The 25,075-nt window shown below is 38.4% G+C and overlaps 1 protein-coding gene across 3 annotated transcripts in view; it reads left to right on the top strand.

The window, feature by feature from the left end:
• The window catches only part of ANO4 (anoctamin 4), a 425,382-nt gene that overhangs the window by 377,241 nt on the left and 23,066 nt on the right, over window positions 1-25,075 (top strand). For all 3 annotated transcript variants that reach the window (XM_011966635.1, XM_011966636.1, XM_011966634.1), the window contains 7 exons: window positions 2,840-2,980; window positions 5,805-5,969; window positions 12,769-12,805; window positions 15,050-15,161; window positions 16,157-16,214; window positions 16,354-16,451; window positions 18,400-18,542. In XM_011966635.1, coding sequence (XP_011822025.1) covers window positions 2,840-2,980; window positions 5,805-5,969; window positions 12,769-12,805; window positions 15,050-15,161; window positions 16,157-16,214; window positions 16,354-16,451; window positions 18,400-18,542 — 754 coding nt within the window. The remainder of the gene's footprint in view (window positions 1-2,839; window positions 2,981-5,804; window positions 5,970-12,768; window positions 12,806-15,049; window positions 15,162-16,156; window positions 16,215-16,353; window positions 16,452-18,399; window positions 18,543-25,075) is intronic.

Raw genomic sequence — 25,075 nt, 5'->3', positions numbered from 1 at the left:
GGCACAAGAATTGCTTGAACCCAGAAGGCGAAGATTGCAGTGAGCCAAGATTGCACCACTGCACTCCAGCCTGAGTGACAGAGAGAGACCCTGTCTCAAATAAATAAATATATGTGTGTGTGTGTGTATATATATACACACACATTTTTTTCTAGTTTCTAGGGGTGTGTGTGTGTATATATATATGTGTGTATATGTGTGTGTGTGTGTATATATGTATATATTCTAGGTTTGAAGAAGCTTCCCAGGCTATGACACCTATTGGTAGCAGCAGGGCTGCATTCAGAGCTTCCTCTTATGTGGTGCCATTCTACTGTTTCTGGTTACATGTGTTCATGGGAACAGTTCCCAGTGGGATGGAAAATGTTTTTTCCTGGAAATCACCTTGGGCAGTTTACTTCACCTTTGGACTTTAAAAATCTCTAATGAAAAGAAGTGGGACTAAATTTTCCCCTTCTGTCTGTAAAGTGTGGCCCTATTTGAGTAACTTTGACCAAACCAGTCTACAATCATTGTTGGCATTTGTGGTGGGCCCCTGATGTGGGCACCCTTCTGGGGAACGTACGTATCCCTTATAAGTCTGGAGCCTTCTGTCTTCCCAGCCCCTGATAAAAAGTGCGGAGTGCTGAATTGTCCTCTCACTCTGCATACCTTTGTACAGGAGCCTACATACGTAGCCGTTCCCAGCTTGGGATTGCTTGTGGAAATGCCTCACTTCTAGCCCATGGTTTCCACCTTATTGTGCAGAAAAACCCAGACTCGCTGCAGACCTTCTGGGGCAACCTTGCACATTAGTTTGTCAGGGCTGCCATATCAAAGTACCACAGACTGGGTGGCTTCAACAATAGAAACTTACGTGCTCACAGTTTCGGAGGCTAGAAGTCCAAGCCAAGGTGTCAACAGGATTGGTTCTTTCTGAGAACAATCAGGGAAGGATCTGTTCTAGGCCTCTCTTCTTGGCTTATAGATGGCTATCTTCTCCCTGTGTCTGCACATCGTCTTCCCCCTGGGTGTCTCTGTGTCCAAATTTCCTCTTCTTATAAAGACGCCAGTCATACTGGAGTAGGGTCCATCCTAATGACCTCATTTGAACTTAATTATCTCTATTAAAAAAACCTGTTTCCACATATGGTCACATTCAGTACTGGGGGTTAGGACTTCAGCAGATGAATTTGGGGGAAGCAGGACACAATTTGGCCTATAACACCCAGTGATATGGTTTGGCTGTGTCCCCACCCAAATCTCATCTTTAGTTGTAGCTCCCATAATCCCCATGTGTTGGGGGATGGACTTGGTGGGAGGTAATTGAATCATAGGGGTGGGTTTTTCCTGTGCTGTTCTCATGATAGTGAATAAGTCTCATGAGATCTGATGGTTGTATAAGGGGGACATCCCCTGCACATGCTCCCTCTTGCCTGCCGCCATGTAAGATGTGTCTTTGCTCCTCCTTCGCCTTTCACCATGACTGTGAGGCCTCCCCAGCCATGTGGAACTGTGAGAGTCCATTAACCCTCTTTTTCTTTATAACTTACCGAGTCTTGGGTATTTCTTCATAGCAGTATGAAAATGGACAGAAACATCCAGGAACACAGCCATGATTGACCTCAGTTCTTGGATGACTAGCTCAAGGGCTCTTGATGACACTTATGGCCTATTAAATTGAAATTTTCCCAAAGAAGCAGAAAATTCTAGGTCTGCTGTGTTTATCTCCTCAAGTGTAACTGCCTAAAATGAGTGAAAGTCAGAGCCTGCTCCTAATGTATCTCCTGCTGATCTTACCCGTGACCTGCCCCTGAGGGAAGTCCAGCCTTAGGCTAATTCAGTGGCAGGAGCCAGGCTGAGCCATGTGAAGGCTACCCTTCACGCTACATGGGCAGGTGGCTAACAAACTGGGCTCACTCGCTGTGACCTCTCTTCTGTCAGCTCGTTCCTTGCTTTCTGTCAGTACCTTCATCCAAATCTTGACCATTTCTGCCTGGATTAACTCAATCTCTGTTTCAGCAGGGTTTCTGCTCATTTACCATCCTCTCCCGAAACTCTCAAACATAATGCATGCTTAATTAACGGGAACCACATCAGTGTCCCCTCTTGCTAATTGCCTTTTCCTAATCCCATAATTGCTTTTTAGTCAGAAGCTTTTCACATTCGGGAGGCTCAGCTAAATGAATAAAATCTCAGTTTGATTTAGAATTGGAGGAACCTTGATTTCAACTGGTTTTGAAAGGTGCTTACGTTGTTTTCAATTAAGAATTAAGACTATACCTAAAGTCTATTGGTTAAAGATGAATGACTCCTATAGGAACTTATTAAAAAGTAGATTCACCATGTTTTTAGTGAACTAAATCTAAAAATGCAAAAAAAAAAAAAATTGCAGGAGAAAACTAAGAATTATATTGTCATTATAACTTACAAAATGGATTTTGAACATTTTCCTGTAGAGAAGGCTTCTTTGTCCTGGTGTTTCTTATCACTCTCTGGTAATAAAAGTAAAAGCTTATTAGTTGTTCCAAACTATTAGGACAAGACAGCTTGTCCCTTTTAAAATACCATTCTCAGGGTTTTTTTTCTTCAAGCATAGTTTTATAAGATAACAGATAAATGTAACTGTTAGCCCAAATTTCTTTGCTTTTGATGATAGTAAATCTTGATCTTCACTCTAGATTTTCTTCAAGTGGCCAATTTTCAAACATTTAAGCCTGGGCAGCCAAGTCGACTTCATTGGTTGACTGATTAGTGTGGCAGCTGTTGACTCTGTTTTATGGTGGGGTAAAATGATATTTCTTTTCTTACCGTGTTTGCATCTCTTTAGTGCATTAAAATGTGTCTGCTTGTCCTTTAGGAAGAAATACGACCCCAGTTTGAAGCCAAGTATTCCAAGAAAGAGCGGATGAATCCAATTTCTGGAAAGCCAGAACCTTATCAAGCATTTACAGATAAATGCAGCAGACTTATCGTTTCTGCATCTGGAATATTTTTTATGGTTTGAAACTTTAAAAAATTTTTGTTTCATAAAGTACAAACCTATAGCATAATAGCAGTAATCATACTGGGTATTTGCATAGTTCTACAAAATATTTTTGCACTTTGTTATTTATTCCTCACAGTAACTTTGTTTGGTGGTCAGGGATGGTGTTGCTATCCCCATATTGCAGATGGAACAACTGAGACTCCAACAGGTTATGGGACTTGCCCAAGGTCAGCCAGTAAGTAGCTAAGAGCCAAGACCCTCTAATCTGATGTTCTTTCCTCTTGCCATATTCTACTATGTGATGCTGAAAGAAGTAAAAAATGTGAGACAGGATCTACAGCAGTGTTTTTCAAACTTTTCACCATGCCCATACAGTAAGAAATATATTCTCTGTCATAACCCTGAATATGCCAAGCAAATAGATGTATAAAACAGTGTAAGTAAAACAGTGCTCACCTTTATAATATGCATGAGCTCTGATTTTGTTTTATTATAGTATATTTTTAGTGACATATTAGTCTCCTAAACTTAATTTCCTGGCTCACTAATGATCATGTCAGTTTGAAAAACAGACCTGAATTTCTAGCTTTTCCTAAAAATCTGTCTTAGTAATGAAGTTTAACACTATTAATTTAACTTTAACACTGTTAATTACTGAACAAAACATATGCAGATGTTTCTAAAATGTCATTTTAGAAAAATAAAGGACTATTAGGATCCTCCTTTCCTTTTTTCAAATGATGAGTGTGTAAATATATGCCTAGACCATTAGAGTAGGAAGGACAAGACTATAGCAAATCCAGACAGTCTACTCCCTTTTGCCAGTGAAGAAACTGGGGAGATGAAGGGCTGGGCAGCTTACCCAGACTCTTTGGCTCAGGCCAAGAATCAGATCCATGCCTGTCTACAGATACTGCTTTTAAGCATTTGTGTCACGCTTTGCCTTCTATGTACTTATTCATATTTATTGTATTGTTTCTTACAAAGACTCATAGACATAGATTAAGCTTTCCTGTTCTATGAATGGGGAATCTGGAACACATGAGGCTGGAGCTATGGAGAGGACAAACTTGCCCAAGGTCACACTGCTGGGTGAGAGCTCAGCTAAGGCTCTGATCTGTCCTCTGACTTTGAATCCAGCCAGCTGTCCATCCTACCTTATTGGCATCCTTGCCTGAATTTCAGCATAGCTTTTACCTGTCTCCTGATCAATAGCACTACAATTAAGATCTGGACAGGTTTTTGTTTATTTTATTGTTATTTTGGCCAGTCTGAGCTAGGACTTGTTATTGAGCTTTTAGAACATATTTCCCTTAAAAGTAAGCAGAAAATAAATTTTGTGCAAACCAGGAATACTTTTGTGAAGAAAGGAATCTCTAAATCAGCAGAGGCCTTCCTGAGACCTGGCTTCAAAGTCTAGCCTTTGATAATTAAGTGGGTTAAGGTCTCTAAAACATGTTAATATTAGATGAATCACCTAATGAAAGTCACAAAACTTTTTGGAGTCTCAGATTTGCATTAAAGTCGGCCCTGTGTGTTCTGTGGGTTCCGCATTTATGAATTCAACTGACCACAGATGGAAATTGTTTTTAAAAAAGGTTGGTTGTAGCTGTACTGAACATGTCACTTATTTCCTAAACAATACAGTATAACTATTTACATAATATTTACATTGTATCAGGTATTATAAGTAATATAGAGATGATTTAAAGTATATGGGAGGTTGTGTACAGGTTATATGCAAATACTACACTATTTTATAGAAGGAACTTAAGCATCTGTGGATTTTGGTATCATGGTGTTGGGGGGTGGTCCTGGGCCAATCCCTCATGAGGATACTGAGGGACAACTGCATGTCATAGAGAAAGAAGATATGCTGTATTGTTCTCAAATGCCATGAAATCTTCAGGGAAACATGCTTCAGTCTGTGTGACTATCAGATTAACAAGATATATACCTATCACACGGTTCACTCAACAGCAAATAACCGAGCACTTACTATGCACTTGTAATTATGCTAAGGTGCTGTAGAAACCATGTGAGCAAAACAGACTCCTTCCCTGTCCTCATGGAGCTTACTTTCTAGAAGCGGAGACTGAGAATAGTCAAACTGATTGTCAGAAATTATAAGTAGTGTCCTGAAAAAAGATGTACCCATATGGTATGGCTACCATATGACAACACTAACAACAAATAGTCTGGGAGTCATGAAGAGCTTTTATTATGAAGTGGTATTTGAGCTGAGAAGTGAGGAAGGATGAGTAGGTGTTAACTAGACCATGTGTGTGTGTGTGTGTGCGTGTGTGTGTGTGTGTGTATGTGTGTGTTCGGCAAGAGATTGGGATAGTCTTGACAATTAAGGGTGCTTAACCCATTTGATGTAATGAGAGAAGCTGTGGGGACCCCAGAGGAAGGAAGAATGGTGCCCAAAGGGGCTAGAGAGGGTCTTGCAGGCTGCATAAAGTTTTTGCTTTTATCCTAGAATAATAGGAAACCAATAAACAATTTTAAACCCAAAAGTGACATGATAGGATTTCCATATGAATATTTGTCCATCTGCTCAGTGTATATTCTGCATTAAAAAGTGTTACCCCATAGCTTACATAGATTCTCAACTTTCAAGCAATGCAGTTCTTTTATTTTAATAAGAAAGAAAATAGAAAAAGACAAGAGAAAGTATTAACCACAATGAAAAGTGTACATTTGATTGTGGTCTCTTGAGCAGTACTGCCATGGCGTTACTTCCTTTTCCTATCAGAGGATGTTCCAAGAATGTGAATCCTCTTCCTGTAACATTCCACCAAGGGGTTCACTGGGTGTCTTGTCTTCCTGCCAGATCTGCGTGGTGATTGCTGCCGTGTTCGGGATCGTCATTTACCGGGTGGTGACTGTCAGCACTTTCGCTGCCTTTAAGTGGGCGTTAATCAGGAATAACTCTCAGGTAGCAACCACAGGGACTGCCGTGTGCATCAACTTTTGTATCATTATGTTGCTGAACGTGGTAAGTGAGCTGCAGTGGCTAACCAAATGGATCAAAATGTGTGGGCTGCAAGTGGTAGTTTTCTTCTGTGGCTAAAGGGGATCTGGCCTCAGAGAGGTGGGCCATTCATAGCACTGATGTCCTGGCAGCAAAGTGCCTGGCATGAAGATGCACTTGGGTCTGGGTGCTTAAACGTCTTGATTCAAATCTAGACTCCAGGATTTTCTGCAGTATAAGATTGGGCAAAGCACATAACCTCTCTGAACATTAGTTCCCTTATTTATCCAATAAGGTAATATTGTATACTCCTTAAGTAAATTTAGACAAAGAATTTAGAACACTCAGAACCTGTGACACAGCTTTGCAATGTTGGTTCCCGTTTCTTTTTGATTATCAGTGATAGGAAGATACACAGTATCCAAAGCATTCCTGGCTAGGTACAGGGGCTCATGCATATAATACCAGCATATTGGGAGGCTGAGGTCACAGGATCGTTTGAGCCCAGGAGTTCAAGACTAGCCTGGGTAACATAGTGGGACCTTGTCTCTACCAAAAAAAAAAAAAAAATTAATTAGCTGGTCATGGTGGTGTGCCCCTGTAGTCCCAGCTGCTTTGTGGGACTGAGGTGGGAAGATCACTTGGTTCAGGAAAGTGAAGGCTTCAGTGAGCAGTGACAGGGCCACTGCACTCAGCCTGGATGACAGAGGGAGACCCTGTCTCAAAAAAACACAAAAACAAACAAAAACCAAAGCATTCCTTGATATAACCCTGCAAGGAAACCCTCAAGCTGGTACATATTGCTTTTGTGGATTTCCAGGCTTTTTCAGATAGCATATTTCAGCCCAGATTTCTTTCCTGAATCCCTAAACTCACATGTTAAACTGCCTACTTGACCATCTCGACCTAACACTTGCAAACCCAACTCCCCATCTTCCTTCCAGAATCAGCTCCTCCCACAGCCTTCCTAATTGTACTTGCTCAGACTAAAAGTCTTGGCATTCTCCCGGACTCCTCTATTTCTCTGGCTGTCCAAATGTATCCAGAATTTGATCCCTTTCTGCACATCCCAAAGTCCCACCCTGGTCCAAGTCTGCAGTGTCTCTTACCGAGATTATTGCAGCAGATTCCTAACTGGTCTCCCAGCTTCCACATTGCTCCCTTCAATCTAGGCTCAACATGGAAGCCAGAGAGAGCTTCTTACATGTAAGTCAGTTCACATGGCCCCTGTGTTCACAAGGTGTAATGACTTTCCTCTCTCTCACAGTAAAAGCCTGCGAAGCCACATCTACACAGTGGCCTCACAGGCTTTCACTCATCTGGCCTGTGTAACATCTCTGACCTCATCTTTTCCGTTACTCACCCTGATTCACCTACCTGCTCCAGCCGCACAGGTCCTTTTGATGCTCTCACCCCAGGACTTTTTTATTTGCTGTTCTCTCTGCCTGGAGCCTTTTCCTCCCACAGGGTCTGCATCGCTTAGTCCCTCACCTCCTTCCAGTCTTTGTTCAAATGTCACTTCTCTAGTAAATGCTTCCCTGGTCACTCTGTTTTAAATTGCAGCCCACTCCTGCTATCTGACAATTTCCCATCTGCTTGCCTGCGTTTTCTCTGTACTGTTTATCACCATCTAATATGCTATATATTTTACCTATTTATTTTGTTTATTATCTGCCATTTCTTTTGGAATGTAGGCCCATAAGGGCAGAACCTTTTCTTTATTTTTGTTTGTTTGTTTGTTTGTTTTTCACTGTTGTTATTCCCTAGGGTCTGGAACAGGGCCTGGCACATTGTCCATGCTCTGTAAATTGTTGTTGCTATTTTTTGTAGAACAAAAGTAGTGTCTGACATGGTCAGCCGCTGAGGTCAACCTATACATAAAAATATGGCCAGGCACTGTGGCTCATGCCTGTAATCCCAGCACCACATCTCTACCAAAAAGTTTTTTTTTTTAATTAGCCAGGTGGCACACCTGTAGTCTCAGCTACTTGGGAGGCTGAGATGGGAGGATCACTTGAGCCTAGGAGTTCACGACTGCAGTGAGTCATGATTGCACCACTGAACCCTAGCCTGGGTAACAGAGCAAGGACCTGTGAAAAATAAAAAAAATTTTAAAGCTGACCTTAAAGGTTTGTAGTATAAATAAGTCAAACATTGTACATAGAGTGCCAAGGACAGTTGTTAGGCATGGAGTAGATGTTCAATTAATTATAGTTCCCCTATCCTTATTTATACTGCATCTTAAATCTGGGCCATAAAGCTGAAATGCTTACATCATTGGAAAAAGATTTTCCAAAGGCCAACTAATTTAATACTGTTATCCATACAGGTTTATCTATTTAGCTTGTCATTTCTAGTTCTTTAAACAATCCTGAGTTCCATAACCAATTAAACTTGAGTGATTCCTAAGAGAATTCAACCTACCCAATAACAAAGAATTAAATTTATGATTCCTTGGTTAACTAGTAATCAATGAGCTAATTAAATGCAGGTAGCTCATTATTAGTATTAAAATACATAAAACATCTTTATTGACCGGGTGCAGTGGCTCACACCTATAATCCCAGCACTTTGGGAGGCCAAGGCGGGTGGATCATGAGGTCAGGAGATCAAGACCATCCTGGCTAACACCGTGAAACCCCGTCTCTACTAAAAATACAAAAAATTAGCGGGTGTGGTGGCAGGCGCCTGTAGTCCCAGCACTTCGGGAAGCTGAGGCAGGAGAATGGCGTGAACCCGGGAGGCGGAGCTTGCAGTGAGCGGAGATCATGCCACTGCACTCCAGCCTGGGTGACAGAGTGACTCTGTCTCAAAAAAAAAAAAATATATATATATATATACACACACACACACACACACACATATATACACACACACACATACACACATGTGTATTTATATATATATATAAAATAAAATAAATTTTTATTATTTTAGGAAAAAGTTTCAAGACTCAGAAGTAATAAAAAAAGGGCAATTACTGGTCATTTTGACATGATGTTTGTGTGACAGCTTAGCAAGTGGAGATTGAAAGTATATGGTTAGCACTCCCTGTACCTCTCCCTTTTGACCCCCCACCAGGACGTGGTCTCAGTATTAATTGTGGAATACATATTGTAGGTGGAGACGGATTCCCAGTGAAATTAAGCAAACAGCCATAGGTGAGATGTTCTGCATCCGGTTAGGCTGCAGTGAATTAATGCCTACTGTATTCTTATCATCTCTTTCCTCCAATGTCTTAAAATTTAATTTATATATCTTCTTAAGAAATAAATGCGTATGTACAGGAAGCGAATCTGTAAATATACACTTGCCCATATGTTTCAAGCAGGTGCCAGTGTTGTCAGAGTAAAACACTTCATTTAACTAGAAATCATTGATCCAGCAATCTCTACTTCAAGACACAGCCAAGATAAGAGGAAGTAAACAAATTCAAAATGAAGACGGGAGCATAGGGAGTGGCCAAATTACGTAGCTACTGGTGTTACAAAGCACCTGCTATATGCTGGGAGCTAGGCTGCGAGACATTTTACATCTTTTCTCTCCCAGAGTGTTTCAGACTAGCCAACATGGATGAGGTAGAGTTCACACTCTAAAGCTAACACATGTTCTTAGGGACCCTTGCGATTTTTCATTTATTTTAGATACAACATGAACATCTTTGGTACTCTGATTTTCAGCCAACATCAAACTAGAATAACATAAAGTTGCTAACACAAGAATACTGATGAGAACAGGGAATGACAAGCCATAGCAAAGAGAAGGAAAGAAAAGAAAAAGTGTACATAAGAACTCTTAAAGCAGCATCAGCCAGGACCTCTCTGTGCAGGGGCTGGTTACCTTTCCCTCCTCAGCTATCTCTGCTGACATCTCATCCCCGCACACACATTTACCCTCCTGTCCTCCTCCCTGAAGTTTCGCGGGTTCCATTATGAGGGCAACCAAATGTGTAATATAGTTTGAATGATTTCATCAGAATATCTTAAAAAAAAATTTTAAGTCCTTTCTATCAGCATAATGGATGACAGACTAATGATTGTAATATATCTTTGACCAGTTCAGAAGTAAATTCTCCAGTGGCTTCTGAAATTACTCAATGCGAGATATTATCATGATCCAATATAGACTTTTTACAGCTGTCTATTATTTTCAACTACTTAAAATATTGACCATACTTTTCTTCCAAAGATAATCATTATTTAGACATTAATTATTAATACTTTTTATTAACTAAATATAAAAACCTTGAGAGCTAGATTAAAGACTCTGATTTGTAAATAATATAATTATTATAAATCACACATCCCATTTCTGACTTTTTGCTAGATTCATCCAGCGCTAACTAAAAAAACAGATCTTTATCAGATGCCAAGTTTCTAATGGATTTGATGATATGTGTTTACTTTTATACAGTATGTACTTTAAAAATAAAATTTATATTATTTTACAAAAGTCATCTAAGTCCTAATGAAATATTATGCCTCTTAATGGCTGGTTAAGGGGCACTTAGTAGTTTACATTTTATTCCATGTCTTGAAAAATAAATATTTCAAAGATAGAGTGAATAGAAGTGAGTAGGATGGAATTTCTTGTTTTGATCATATTACCTCAATTCTGTTCTGCTTCACTCATGACCAAAAAACATCCCAATATGGTGGTTGCAAGCCAAATAGGCCAACAAAGGCTATATCCCAGGAATAGACTAAAAAGTTATTATCATCCTTTTTATCCAGCCATGCCAATATGAATCAGATATTTAATTATACTGTAAACAGTGAAAAACACACCTCATCTTCCAAAAAAAAGTAAACCAGAAAATATAGCTTGCTTCAGAGCAAGTCCACATATATTGATCAGACTGACAAGATAAAAGTAGAAGTACACGTAGCTTCCTTTTGGACATATCTATAAGATCAGAAAGCTTTCTGCCAGTTACAGATATTCACAATCAGAATTTGCAGCATCTAGTTTAGAAACTTAGACTTTCTGCTGCTCTTAGCAGAACAAACTTCCCGTGGTTTATCTCTCAACCGTCTAATGAGACATCAGACATTTTTCCAGAAACCACTTATGTGGAGCTCTCTGAGCGACCTTGAGTCCCTCTGTGTGTGTACCCTTCCCTCCTGTGTCCTGTCCAAAGTCTCACAGTCCATATCCATGTATATATCTCTCTCCTTCAACATATATATGTAGTAGTCACAGATGCCATGGATCCCTACTGTGTCCCCGTATGCTTTACCTTATTTTTCACAAGGTTAATATTACTCATATGTTGACTCTTCTGTTGTTCCTTTTTTTAAAAATTCCAATGTTTTCAGTGTTCACACCCATGTAACAAAGGCATATCCTCAGCTCCAAGGGCCTTTTAGACATGTGTGCAAAGTGAGGTACTGTGACAAATAGACATCATCGTGAAAGATACAAAAGATAAACCAGTTAATCAAGAATTGTGTTTTTGAGAAAGGTTGTCTCGTCAGTCAAATTAACTTTCCCTGATAATTACATAATCAAATAATTGGAATGTTACAGTGCCTTCATAATACGTTGTAATATTAAAATATATTTGATTAGAACATCTGTTCTTATCTGTTGTTTATGAGGATATTATTTTTATGATTAAATGGGTATGACTAACCTATGCCACAAGGTTTCTTATGGAAAATGACATCAATCTCCATTGCTGTTGGACTCCAAGAGTCTGAGATTTCTAGACACAAGATTTGGTCCTATGGCCATCTTAATATATCCTAATATAGCAAACCATAGTTGTTGCTGAAAGTTTGGAGGCATACGTACAGATTATGTTGTTTATTTCTGTAATTAGCAGAAATCTCAGATAAGAGAATTCAAAAATTAAGCAGGACAGGAAGGTCAGTGAATTCAATACCCTTCCTGGCCACATATAAAGAAAAGGATGGTCTGAAGAAGAGATAAGGAACTTGCCCAAGTCCTGTAGCTTGCTGGATGTTCAAGCTGTCATTCCAGCCTGGGCAATTTTAACCAGTGTGTTTGCACTACTTTAAATGTGTTCTTAATCTTCATATCGTTCCAGTCTATTAAACTACTTTTCCTTTTCATTTTCACTTATTGTCTTTTGTTTTAGAAACAGCACTTGATCTTTCAATTATACCCACTCTGGGTAATCTCCTAGAGCTGGATTTACCCTAGAGTATACTCTCTGCTCCTCAGTGCACACACGCACACACAAACACACATACATACATGCATACACATACCCCACCCTCAGAACCATCTATTGACCAGATGGCTGGGTGAGTTAAGGATGCGTGAGTTAAGGTGGCATCTGGTCCACCAGTGGAAACGTGGAATACCATAAGCTCTGGGAATTTCCAGTAATGTTTAATCACTTCAGTGTTTTTGAATGCTGTAATCTAGAGTTTACAGCAGTCTATAAAGAATAGGATTGCAGAATCTTACTGTCAGAAGTGGGCTTAGAGATTTTACATTCAAGTTGCAGAAGCTCAGCAATATTATGACTGCCCAGCATTGCCTAGAAAGCTGGTAATGAATAGCAGCGAGCCTTGTTGCCATAAAATTATTTGCCCCAAAATAAGAAGTGAGATTTTATAAATAGTTAGATAGGACCTTGTACATTTCTTTCTTGCCCTGAAAATTACAGCAATCTCTATTACCAGTGGACTCCAAGAGTCTGAGGTTTCTATACACAATGTTTTCATTGGTTGAGCAATGGATGCTTAATGAAATTATTTTGACTTGTGATTTGATTACCTATTTCCTTTGTGATTATAGATTTTATAACAAGTGCAGTTCATTTATTAAATGCGTGAAATTTATTTTGCAGCTCTATGAAAAAGTTGCCCTGCTTCTGACGAATTTAGGTGAGTGGAATCTTTTTTATTTCACAGTAGTGTACTGTGGTCTGGAAAGTATGTTTCAAAGATTCCTTTCTCTAATACTGCTGGAAAGAAATATTCCCTTTATTTTCAAATTCATACAACATTGTTTTGTTTGCCTTCAACAGAATAATTTAAATATATCTAGTAATTTTTCTACATAAAGCTTTAAAATCTGTCACAAACATTATCTGTCATGAGCTAATGTAATTGAAGGTAGATTTTCTGTTTGTGCACAAAAAATAGCATTACAAAAGTGCATTTGTATAAAGTATCCAATATAATTTAGGAAAGTGTTCATTTGCTATTGCCTATATTTTGTGTTTAATTAAAAATGTATCAAGTTTTTATGGTATATAAACTCACAGCAAAGTTAGTTTCTTTGAAGACTGGAAGGCCAGGCATGGTGGCTCACGTCTGTAATCCCAGCACTTTGGGAAGCCTTGGCAGGAGGATTCCTTGAGTCCAGGAGTTCAAGACCAGCCTGGATAAAATAACAAGACCCATCTCTACAAAAAAATTTAAAAATTAGCCAGGCATGGTGGCATGTACCTGTAGTCCCAGCTACTCCTGAGACTGAGGCAGGAGGATTGCCTGAGCCCAGGAGGTCAAGGCTGCAGTGAGTCATGATCATGCCACTGCACTCCAGAACAATCTGGTAGCCAGTAATAACTTGTAGATTTATCGCATCTTCAAAATAAAGGAATTGTCCCAATTTTATTAACAAGGTATTGGTCATTGTGCTCTATGCAGTTTGAGAAAATTACATGCTCCCATCCGTAACTTGCTTTAATGCATTCCATAAGAAGCTTGTCCAGAGGAGAAAAAACTCACGAAAGTGTTCCTATTTTTAATCATCATTATGATAATAGATAGCATTTATTGAAACTTTGTATGTGCTGGATACAGAGCTAGGCACTTTACCTTATCTCTTTTAATGTCATTGAAATCTTCCATCACCACCAGTTCTTGCCCAAAAAGATAGAAAGAGGTTTATGTCCATGGAAGAGATAACTGCCCATTGGTAGACAATGTACCCTGTGGTAGCTTGATCCAGGCTAGCAAAAATGCCAGTGGAGTTACAGTCCTGGTCCATCCATGGTGGGGACACCTGGGAACCTAGCCGGCGACCAGGAGACCTTTCCATGTAACCAGGAGTTCAGTAGCAGAAGTGAAACCCTTTAAGAAAACCCTTTAAGAATCCCGTGTCTTTTTGGGTCTCAGCAACAGTATGGCCTTTCCTGAAACTGACATTTTAAGCCATTTTAAATCAGATTCTCTTTCATTCTCCCTTCCCTTCTCAGATATGCTCCCAGAAAGCATTTTGAGTTCTAATTTATGGAAAATGAATTGATGAAGTGAAGTATTAAATGAGAAATTAGAAGCTCAGGGAATGTGGAAGCAGACAAAATGATATTGTATTAAATACCTTTTCTTAGACATTGCTTGCTCCTAGAATGTAGCTCCTATGAAAGGATAAGTGCGTTTGACATGAGATTTCTAGCTGGAGGTTTGGTCTTGATGGCAAATGGATCCATATTTTGATTCACACCATTATGTCCAGATAGCATTTGCTTTATGGATATTAAAATATGTGGAGATGAGAATTGGCCCCTGACTGAGGTCAGGAAATTATAAGACACAGATGGTGATATGCAGTAAAAGCTCTAAAGATGATGCCACCTCCTTGATATTTGTCCATGAGAATGGAAAATGGGGGATAAGGGTAAAGGCAAAGGAGTCAAATGCTCTTAGCGTTCTATGATAATGGATTTGACTCCCTCTTAAGCGGTAGGTTGGTATAATATGAGAACTAGAAGTTGAGACCAAGGAACTCCTTGGAGCTAGGAGGAACTAAGCCTGCATAGACTAACTGGAAAAGAAAAGGCTACTGCAGAGAGCCAGGACTGGGAATGAGGCCTCGACAGCCTGGCTGTCTCTGCTGCTGGCTCTCCGGGTATCCTGTAAGAGTGGAACAGTCTAGGTATTCAGTCCTCTCAGATTCTTCCATAGCCACTTCCCATGAGACCCTTGTTGGGTCTGGTCTGTGAGCTTGAGGATCCTATGGATGCTCTGTTCCATCACATGCCGTCTGTGGGTAAACTGGAGTCTCCTGCAGCCTCCTCAGGACTCCTGTGTCCCCACCCTGTGTGTGTGGGGAGGGGAAGAGAGGGAGTTGAGAGGGGATGAGATTCGGCCTTTCAAACTCTGCTCACCTTTTGTCCACAGAACAGCCTCGCACAGAGTCTGAGTGGGAGAACAGCTTCACCCTGAAAATGTTTCTTTTTCAGTTCGTCAATCTGAACAGCTCCACATTTTACATCGCATTCTTCCTCGGAAGGTAAGAACCTGACTCCTGCACACCTCCCCAAGCTGAGGACAGAACACTTAGAGGTCACTGACCCATGGGGACAGAGAAGCCCTCCCTTAGGGTGATTTATACAAAGTGTCAAAAGGGAAGAGCATCCTCCTCCCTTCCCTTCCCAAATGTCAAAACCACCCAGCATCCCAGGGAAATCATCTCCACTCAAAACTGCCTGTGCACATTTTGTTGCTAAGATAAGCAGAGGAAAATAGTTTGCGCGTGTGAATGATGCATTGAAAACTTCTGGCCTCTGTCTGCACCTGAATCAGGGCCCTGGCTTTCACACCTATGACAGCAGGTGACAAAACGGGGAGGGGGCTGCAGCATGTTCTGGATTCCTGACTTCCCTGAAGAGAGAAGGACATCCTGACAGGAAGAGGGGCAGAAACGGGATGCCAGGGTAACTTTTAAATCCAGCAGTCATGAGGATTTGGGAAAGATTCCCTGTGTAGTGGTAATGTCGCGTGAATTCCCTGACATCTGGAGGCGTTTCAGAGGAGATGGGAACCCAGGAAGGGCCAGGTATAGCGTTTTGGTGAGATCAACACAGCAGTCTCTCCGTCATTTCTAGCTATTCCAGCAGCACAAATCTCTAGGAAAATAGTTCAATAATTTTTTTAACAGCATTGACTATTACTCAGAAAGATCAAATGTGTTTAAATCCAGGAGTAAAACTTCTGCTTACACAGGCCAGAGCAATTGATATGCAGCAGAAAATGTTAAAAGTCCACAGCAAGCAGCAAGAATTGGCTTCTGCATTAGGCAGCCTGACAGAAAGGCCAGAAGCGAAATGTCCCGTGGAGAATTCCAGAAGCTATGGTTGTGACAGATCTGGAGGGTTTCCTAATTCCCCCAGACCTACTACTTATTGTAGCAGCACTCACATTGGAGACTGTGCTAAACTAAATGTACTATTCACTGAAAGCTTGGACCTAGAGCACTAATGGCTTGTTTTTCTTTGTGTGTTGAAGATTTACAGGACACCCAGGTGCCTACTTGAGGCTGATAAACAGGTGGAGACTAGAAGAGGTCTGTATTCTCCCATCATTCCTTGTTTCCAACAGACTTGCATTGAACAGCCTTAGGGCAACTTTGTATAGATTGGAAACCAGACACCCTTTCTTCCTCTCCATTGATTCTGGAATTTCTGTGTTTGCTTATCTTGCAGTGCCACCCTAGTGGATGCCTTATTGATCTGTGTATGCAAATGGGTATTATAATGGTGCTAAAGCAGACCTGGAATAATTTCATGGAACTTGGCTACCCGTAAGTACCTTAGTATCAATAATTGAGAGGCAGCATTGCTCATTATTGGCTTTTCTAGGTGTGGCAAGTAAGATAAGCAATGCAGACTCAGCAGTTAAGCCAGTGTGTGCACCTGGAACTAAGTGCTCACATTTAGACATCCAAAGGCAGCCATGAAAATCATAAACATTGGCTCTTCTGGGAGATTTAGCACAATTCACATGAACAAATGTGCATATTCTTTAAGGAGCCTCTGTAGGCCCCTAAATATTGGATACTTGCTTGTGAGCCACTTTAAATGATACCTCTAAACTTTCGGGCTCCAGCATTGCAAGTCCTCAGCTATGTATGACACATTAACTACATCTCCACTCTCCCATCCCCATGGTAAACCTGGTGATAACATGTTGACAACAATGAGCAAAAACTTGCATCAACTTGGTAAGGATAACCTTGAATTCTGCTGTGTTTGCTCAGTTCTGGTCAGTTAAGTTTTAATGGGGACATAAGTCAACAATGCTTCTATTTCTGCTTTAATTCCACACCTATAGGTTTCCATGTCAGCTCAATGTCTCTGTAGAGACAAAGAAAACTCAAGGTTTCAGGGAGGACCACTCAGCCAGAACAGTTAGCGGGAACTTGGTTCATTTCAGAAAGTCTTTTCTTAGCTCTCTGTCAGAACCAAAGCCAGTAATTTTCTGTTCTTAGATTTATTTTTAGAAATCTTGTTCCAGGCTGGGCGCGGTGGCTCACGCCTGTAATTCCAGCACTTTGGGAGGCCAAGGTGGGCGGATCATGAGGTCAGGAGATCAAGACCATCATGACTAACACAGTGAAATCCCACCTGTACTAAAAATACAAAAAATTAGCCAGGCATGGTGGCGGGCGCCTGTAGTCCCAGCTACTCGGGAGGCTGAGGCAGGAGAATGGTGTGAAACCAGGAGGCGGAGCTTGCAGTGAGCCAAGATCGCGCCACTGCACTCCAGCCTGGGGAACAGGGCGAGACGCTGTCTCAAAAAAAAAAAAAAGAAAAAGAAATCTTGTCCAAGTATTTGATGTTTTCTATAAAACTTTTTAAAAATAAAACATAAAACAAAAATTATCAGCATTGTGTTCTACATTAAGATATAAACCACAATTAAAATGTCATAGACATCAAGATAATTATATTTTATCTTCTAGTAATAAGGACATAGAGCAAAATTGTAAAGTAGGCAGTTTGTCTTTGATATTAATCCCTTTATTTGCTTCATTTCCCATGTGTTTTGTTTTTTGGCACTTCTACTCCTGGATATCCTTCAACTTTTTCCTTGTACTGCACAGAACACAGACCTGCCTCCACCCTCTCATTTCCTCAATGCTTTCTCATATTACAAAATGCCCTGCTGATCGCTGCTAATGGTTCCTGTGCTAGCCTTACCAATGTCAGGTGCATGTTACTGGGAGTCAGAGCCCCTGTGGAGAGCTCAAGCCAAAAGCAAGCAAGTCCAGTTGCAGAACTGCAGGTGTCTGTGCACCAAGAGAGGAAGCATTTTGTGGGTTTGCAGATCTTTAGGCCCCTGATGTCAGAGTATGCAGCTCAGCAGCCATGTGGCAAGACTGCTCAAGGGTCCTAAATTAAGCCACTTAAGCCAGATATTCCTCAAGATGTCTTGGTATTGCCTTTGTACTGGGATATCCATTTATAGATATTCTCAGTCCTCTATTCAACCCTCATAGGCAATGCCCAACATGAGACAGTTTCATGAATGATTAAAATAAGTTCATCAGTCATTCTGTTTACTTGCTAATAGAAATACTTGAAGTATAGACTCCATTGTTATTTTTTTACCAACCTGAGGCTTTATTTCTTTGATAGCCTGTCCTGAATTTTTTCAAACTATGTTTCTATATTCAAACTCTCCTCTTTCTCATTACCTAAGTCGTATGATCAGTTACATTTTTGTAAGAAATTGATCTTTTTGCCCAGGTTAATTCAGAATTGGTGGACTAGAAGAAAAGTACGACAAGAACATGGACCTGAAAGGAAAATAAGTTTCCCACAGTGGGAAAAGGACTATAACCTTCAGCCGATGAATGCCTACGGACTCTTCGATGAATACTTAGAAATGAGTATGGAAATATTCTACTTCATTTTATTAATTATAAATTTTAAATCTCCAGATATATTCAGCTAACCGTATACTCATTATCATTAAGGTCCTCAGTGCTTAGGGATTCCTAAGCCAAACAGAGAGGAAGGCATGTCCTGCTTAAACTATGCTGCACTTATATTTACAGAATCAAATTTCTCTAGAATCAAAGCAAAGCAATTTCTCTTAGCATGTATCTAAGACCATGGGCTTTGGAAGTAAATTATCTGGGTTCAAATCCTAACCCTATCATTTATTAACTGTGAAACCTTGGGCAATTACTTAGTCTGTCTTTGTCTCAGTTTCCTCATCTTTAAAGTGGGAATAATAATAAGAGGAACCATTTCATAGAGTCTTTGTGTGGATTAAATGAGTTAATGCATGAACATGACTTAGAGCAATGCCTAGCTCAGTGTATACATAGTACATGTTACTTATATCACTATTATTCTCTTATTGTTTTTGTCTTCTAGAGGGAAAGACAAATAAAATATCTTAGATAAATTAAGTATATATATTTTCTTTCATTATTAAATGGAATATATATATATATTTCTTTTCATTTTAAGCTCTAACATAGGAGTGGAAATGAGGGAAGGGCTGGGCAAGATCCATTGCCTCTAAAGGAAGCAGTTTTTTCTGGGCAAATTTGAAATTTAAAGTATTAGTAGAATTGACGCTTAATGTTTCTTAAATTGCGTATGTTCTAAGTATCTGCTTATGTCTTTAGAGTTTCAATTATAGAATGGCAGAATGATATAACCTGGGGAAGAAATCAATTTGGACATTAAAAATAAAACTTAATAAAGAGAATTCATTAAGAGAACTAACCATTTTGAGATCCCTTAATGGATTCTTCTCCCATAAAGAAGACAATGAACAATAATGTTGGTATGTTGAGTGCTTAAAAAGAAAGTTTTATGCGGCTAGAATTTGGTAGTGCTCCAAATACTGAAATATCTTTGCAGCACAGAACAAATCTCAGTATTATCACAAGCAGACTGATGAGTTCTAACTACTCAAGTCTGTTGTTTTGTTTTTGCTATTTCCTTAATGACTTCCTGACTTTGTTATATACTTTAAAATGTATTCACTGAAGTATAATAGTGAAAAGGTGTACGTAAGTGTAGAGATCAATTAATTTTTGCAAATTTTCACACAAATGTAACCAAATCTATGTAGCTGAGAGGTTGGCAAACTATTGCCTGCAGGTCAGATTCAGTCCACTGCCTGTTTTTGTAAATAAAGTTTTATTGGAACACAGCAACTCCCATTTATTTACATATTAATTTGTGGCTGCTTTGGCACTGCAATAGTAGAGTTGGGTAGCTGTGTCAGAAAGTGCCTGGTCTGCAAAGCCTGAAATATTTACCTTCTGGTTCTTTATTTCTGGGAAATGTTGCTATCCAGTGAGCTAGATCAAGAAATAGATTATTATCAATATCAAAGAAGACTTCTTTGTCCCCTCTTCCATTTATAAAACCCTCTCTAACCACTTTCCTGACTTCTAATACCATACATTAACTTTACCTTTGTTATTCTCCATTTAAATGGAATTGTAGAGTACATACTCTTTTGTAGTTGGCTTGTTTCATTCAGTATTATCTTTCTAACATTCTCCTATGTTGCTACAGGTAGTAGAACTTCATTTTATTGCTGCATAGTATTCCTAGAATGTAGACCAGGAGCCAAACTATGAAACAGGCAGTTTGTCTTTGACACCCACCCTATCTTTCCTTAGTCATGTGCGGTTTTTTATTTGTTTTGTTTTGTTTTGTTGTTTTGCATTTCCACTCCCAGATGAGCCCCAACTTTGTCCCCTGCTGCTCTGACACAGCACACAGACCCCCATACCACCATCAATCCCTCAACCCTCCACATATCATGAAATGTACTCTTGAGCACTCTAAAAAATAATGTGCTAGGTAACTGCATTTTGACAAAAGCAAAGCCTCTGCCAAGCTTGAGTCAGGAAAAGACAAACACAAATTTACTTGTAGAAGTGAAGACATCAGTGTGCCAATAGATGAGCTATTTTGTGAGTTTACAGCTCTTCTAGGCTCCTGAATAATAATATACTATTATTGGCCGGGCGTGGTGGCTCATGCCTGTAATCTTAACACTTTGGGAGGTCAAGGCAGGTGGATCACCTGAGGTCACAAGTTCAAGATCAGCCTGGCCAATGTGGCGAAACCCCATTTGTACTGAAAAATACAAAAATTAGCTGGGCGCGGTGGTAGGTGTATGTAATCCCAGCTACTTGGGAGACTGAGGCAGGAGAATTGCCTGAACCTGGGAGGCAGAGGTTGCAGTGAGCCAAGATTGCACCATTGCACTCCAGCCTGGGAAACAGAGCAAAACTCCATCTCAAAAACAAAAACAAACAAACAAAAAAGTACTATTACTTATCCATCCATTCTACTGCTGATAGACACTTGTGTTGTTTCCAAATTTAGGCTCTTATAAATAATACCTTTATGAACATTTTTGTACATGTGTTTTGATTAACATGCATAGATGTTTTTATTAAGAATTTACATAAGAGTGGAGTTGGGAGGCCATAGATATGCATTTGTTTGTCTTTAATAAACACTTGAAAGCAGTCTTCGAAACCAGGCTGTGCCAGTTTATACTCTGGCTAACAGTAGAACAGCTCCAGTTATTCCATAAACTTACTAAAACTTGTGTTCATATTTTAGCCATTTGGGTTGGTATGCAACAGTATCTCATCATGATTTTAACTTGAAATTTTATAATAACTAATAATGCTGAGCAGCTTTTCATATGCTTATAGTCATTTGGATAAACTCTTGTGAATTTATATTCAAGCCCGTGTTTTTTTGTGGATATCTATGTCTTTTCCTTAGTGATTTGTTATTTATATATGTTCTGGGTATCAATCATTTGTCAGATATATATGTTGCAAATTAAATACCATTTCTCAGTTATTGGTTGACTTCTCATTTTCTTATTGGTGTCTTTAAGTGAAAAGAAATTTTAGTTTTGTTCTTCTTCAAAATTTTTGCCATATAAGTTTTAGAATCAGATTTCTAATTTCTATAAATATCTTACTGAAATATTAGTTGGGATTAAATTGAACTCCTACATCAATTTGAAGATATTTGATGTTTTCTCAATCCATGAAAATGGTATATCTTTGCATTTATTTATGTCTTTTTATATTTTTATCAGCAATACTTTTTGTAGATTTTAGTATATACGTTTTATAAAACTTAGATTGATTTCTAGGCACCTTAGGAATCTTTGCAACTGCAAATGATGTTTTTATTGTTTTATTTTATAACGTTTTGTTACTAATATTAAATATATAGAAATACTGTTGTTTTGTATGTTTGCTTATGCAAACTTGCTAGCATCTAGTATCAATTATAGTTGCTTATATATTTTTTGAGATTTTCTACCTATATATACATAAGTGTATCATCCACATATAATGATAACTTTACATTTTCCTTTTTAGTCATTATGTATATATTTTTTTGTTCTTGCCTAAATGCACTAAGACCTTTTATATAATGCTGGATAAAACTGGTGATACTGGACATCACTGTTTCCGACCTGAGGGTGAAAGTGTTCAATATGTTACCATTAAGTGTAGTGCTAGCTGTATTGTTTTGTACATACTCTTTATTGTTTTCTTAAAGAAGTTTTCATATATCCCTAGGTTGCTGAGAGTTATTATTATGACTAGTATTATGTTATATCATGTCATTTTCCTGAGTCTATTGAAATGATTATGTGATTTTTAAAGAAATGTTACTAATGTAGTGGATTTCATTGATTCTTTTTTGTTGTTAAAAAGTCGTTAAATTAACCTAGCAAACTTGGAAAAAAATGCCCACTTGGGTCATGATACATTTTTTTAATTACCAAGTTCAATTTGCTGATATTTTGCTTCTGATATTTATATACAAATTCATGGAAGATGTTACAGTGTAGTTTTTCTTTCTTGTAATGTTTCATTCAGATTTGGATATCATTTTTATGATAGCTCTTTAAAATGATTAGGTAATGTTTTTCTCTTAAACAGTTTACATAAGATTACTATTATTTCTTTCTTACATACTTGGAATAATTTACAATGAAGTAGCAGGACCTGAAATTTTCTTCATGAGAAGAACTTTAATTATAGATTTATTTTACTTAATAGATATAGGACTATTTCAGTTTTTATTTCTTCTAGCATCTGTTTTTGTAAGTTGTGTATTAGTTGTGTATTTTTTCAAGAAATTTGTTCATTTCATCTAAGTTTTCAAACTTAGTAGCACAAAATTGTTTATATATCTCCTTATTAACTTTTTATATATCTAGGGCATATAGTGATGCCCTTTCTTTTACTTATAACTTCATAGTTTGTGCTTTTCTCCCTTTTTTAAAACAGTACCTTAGAGGTTTATTAATCTTTTCAAAAGAAAAACTAACTTTGGGCTTTGTTGATTTTTCTTTACTACACCTTTGCCTTCTGGTTCATTCATTTCTGCTCTTTATTTCCTTCCTTTACTTCCTTTGGGCTTAGTTTCACTTTTTTTCTCAGCATCTCAAGATGCTGATTTTCAGATTTTCTTTTTTTCTAATATAGGGATTCAAAGCTATAATGTTCTCTATAAATACTGCTTTGGCTGTATCCCACAAGTTTTCATATGTTGTATTTTATTAGCAAAACATTTTCCATTTCCCTTGTAATTTATTTTTGACTATGCATTTTGAAGGAATGCATTAGTATCAAAACATCTAAAGAGTTTTGATATATTGCTGTGTCATTGATTCTAATTACACTATTAACAGAGGATATTATCTCTGTTATTTCAGTCTTTTGATATTGTGTGTATATATATAAAGATTATATATATATATAAAAAGATTTACCTTATGCTCCTTTATACCATCTGTGTTGATATAGCTTTCAAGTATGTTCTGTAGTTGGTTGTTTGGTATAATGCTCTATATTTTTATGTCAATTCGGCAAGATTGATTAATTGTGTTTTTCAAATCTTCTAAGTCCTTGTTAAATATTGTGCCTCTTATCTACTAGTTACATACTTGAAATCCACAAGTATGATTGTGGATTTATCTTACTCTATTTTTAGTTCTGTCAACTTTTGCTTTATGTATTTTGAAACTGGGTTATTATGTACATACAAGTTGAATTATTCTGACTTACTGTTGAATTGATATTTTTATCATTATATAAAGTAATTATTTAATAATACAACACTTTGAGGATGTGATGGGCAAGAGGCTGAAGAGCTAACCTTAAAACCTTTCAAAGGGCAGGACTGAACCTTTTACTGCCTCTCAGAGCTAAGGAGATAGGGACCCACCAGGTTCTCAATCACAGCAAAGGAACAAGAACAAATCAAAGGTGGACTAAGCTTTACAAAAACTCTATGCCAGCACTAGCCCAGCTTAATCTGTGACCAGCTTTAAGTGATTTCTCTTATCTGCCTAACATCACCAGGGGGAATTCTTTATGGTAGAAAAGAACATCACTAAGAGCAGAGTATCACAAATTTGTTCCTAAAGAGCTAGATAGTAAATAATTTTGGCTTTTTGAGCCAATGGCACAATCAAGGCTATTATGTAGACACTTTTACAGCAATTTAAAATATAGCCTTTTAAAATATAAAAACTATTTTTAGTTCACAGGTAGTTAAAAAAGAAAATCAGATGGTTGGTCAAATTTGGCCACAGGCCATAGTTTGCTGATCCTTGATCTAGAGCCTCTACATGTGTGGCATAAAATAAAAAGATTACTAGGTATGCAAAAAGGCAAGAAAATGTGACTAATAAGAGGGAAAAGGAGACCCAAAGATGATTCAGAAATTGGGTTTAGCGCAGAGACTTTCAAATAGCTATGATTTATATATAAAAATAGAAGAAAATATTGACAAAAATGGTTGAAAAATTGAGACTTTTAAAAGAGAATTAAAATCTATGAAAATAATTCTAGAATTGCAAAATATAAATCTGGAATTAAGAACTCATTTGATATGTTTAATAGCAGATTGAGGTTGGGTACGGTGGCCCACGCCTGTAATCCCAACACTTTGGGAGGCCAAAGTTGGTGGATCACCTGAGGTCAGGTGTTCGAGACCAGCCTGACTAACATGGTGAAATCCTGTCTCTACTACAAATACAAAAATTAGTGTGGTGGTGTGTGCCTGTAATCCCAGCTGCTCTGGAGGTTGAGGCAGGGGAATCACTTGAACAGAGGAGGCAGAGGTTGCAGTGAGCTGAGATCATGCTATTGCACTCCAGCCTGGGCGACAAGAGCAAAACTCCGCCTCAAATAAAAGGAAGAAAAAAATAGTAGATTGACTCAACTTAAGACAGTAAATTAGTGAACTGGAAGACAAGTCAATAAAAAGAAAATCCAAACAAGCCCAGAGAAAAGAAAAGAAAAACAGAGCAGAAAACATAAGAAACATGCAAAACAGCCAAAAAGTCTGAAATATTTGTAATAGAAGTCCCAGAAAGGAATAAAGAAAGAGG

This window comes from Mandrillus leucophaeus, unplaced genomic scaffold (assembly GCF_000951045.1).
Source record: "Mandrillus leucophaeus isolate KB7577 unplaced genomic scaffold, Mleu.le_1.0 Scaffold768, whole genome shotgun sequence".
NCBI classification, from domain to species: Eukaryota; Metazoa; Chordata; class Mammalia; order Primates; family Cercopithecidae; genus Mandrillus; species Mandrillus leucophaeus.
Note: the sequence above shows the minus strand (reverse complement) of the source record. Positions and strands in the feature narration are given on the sequence as shown.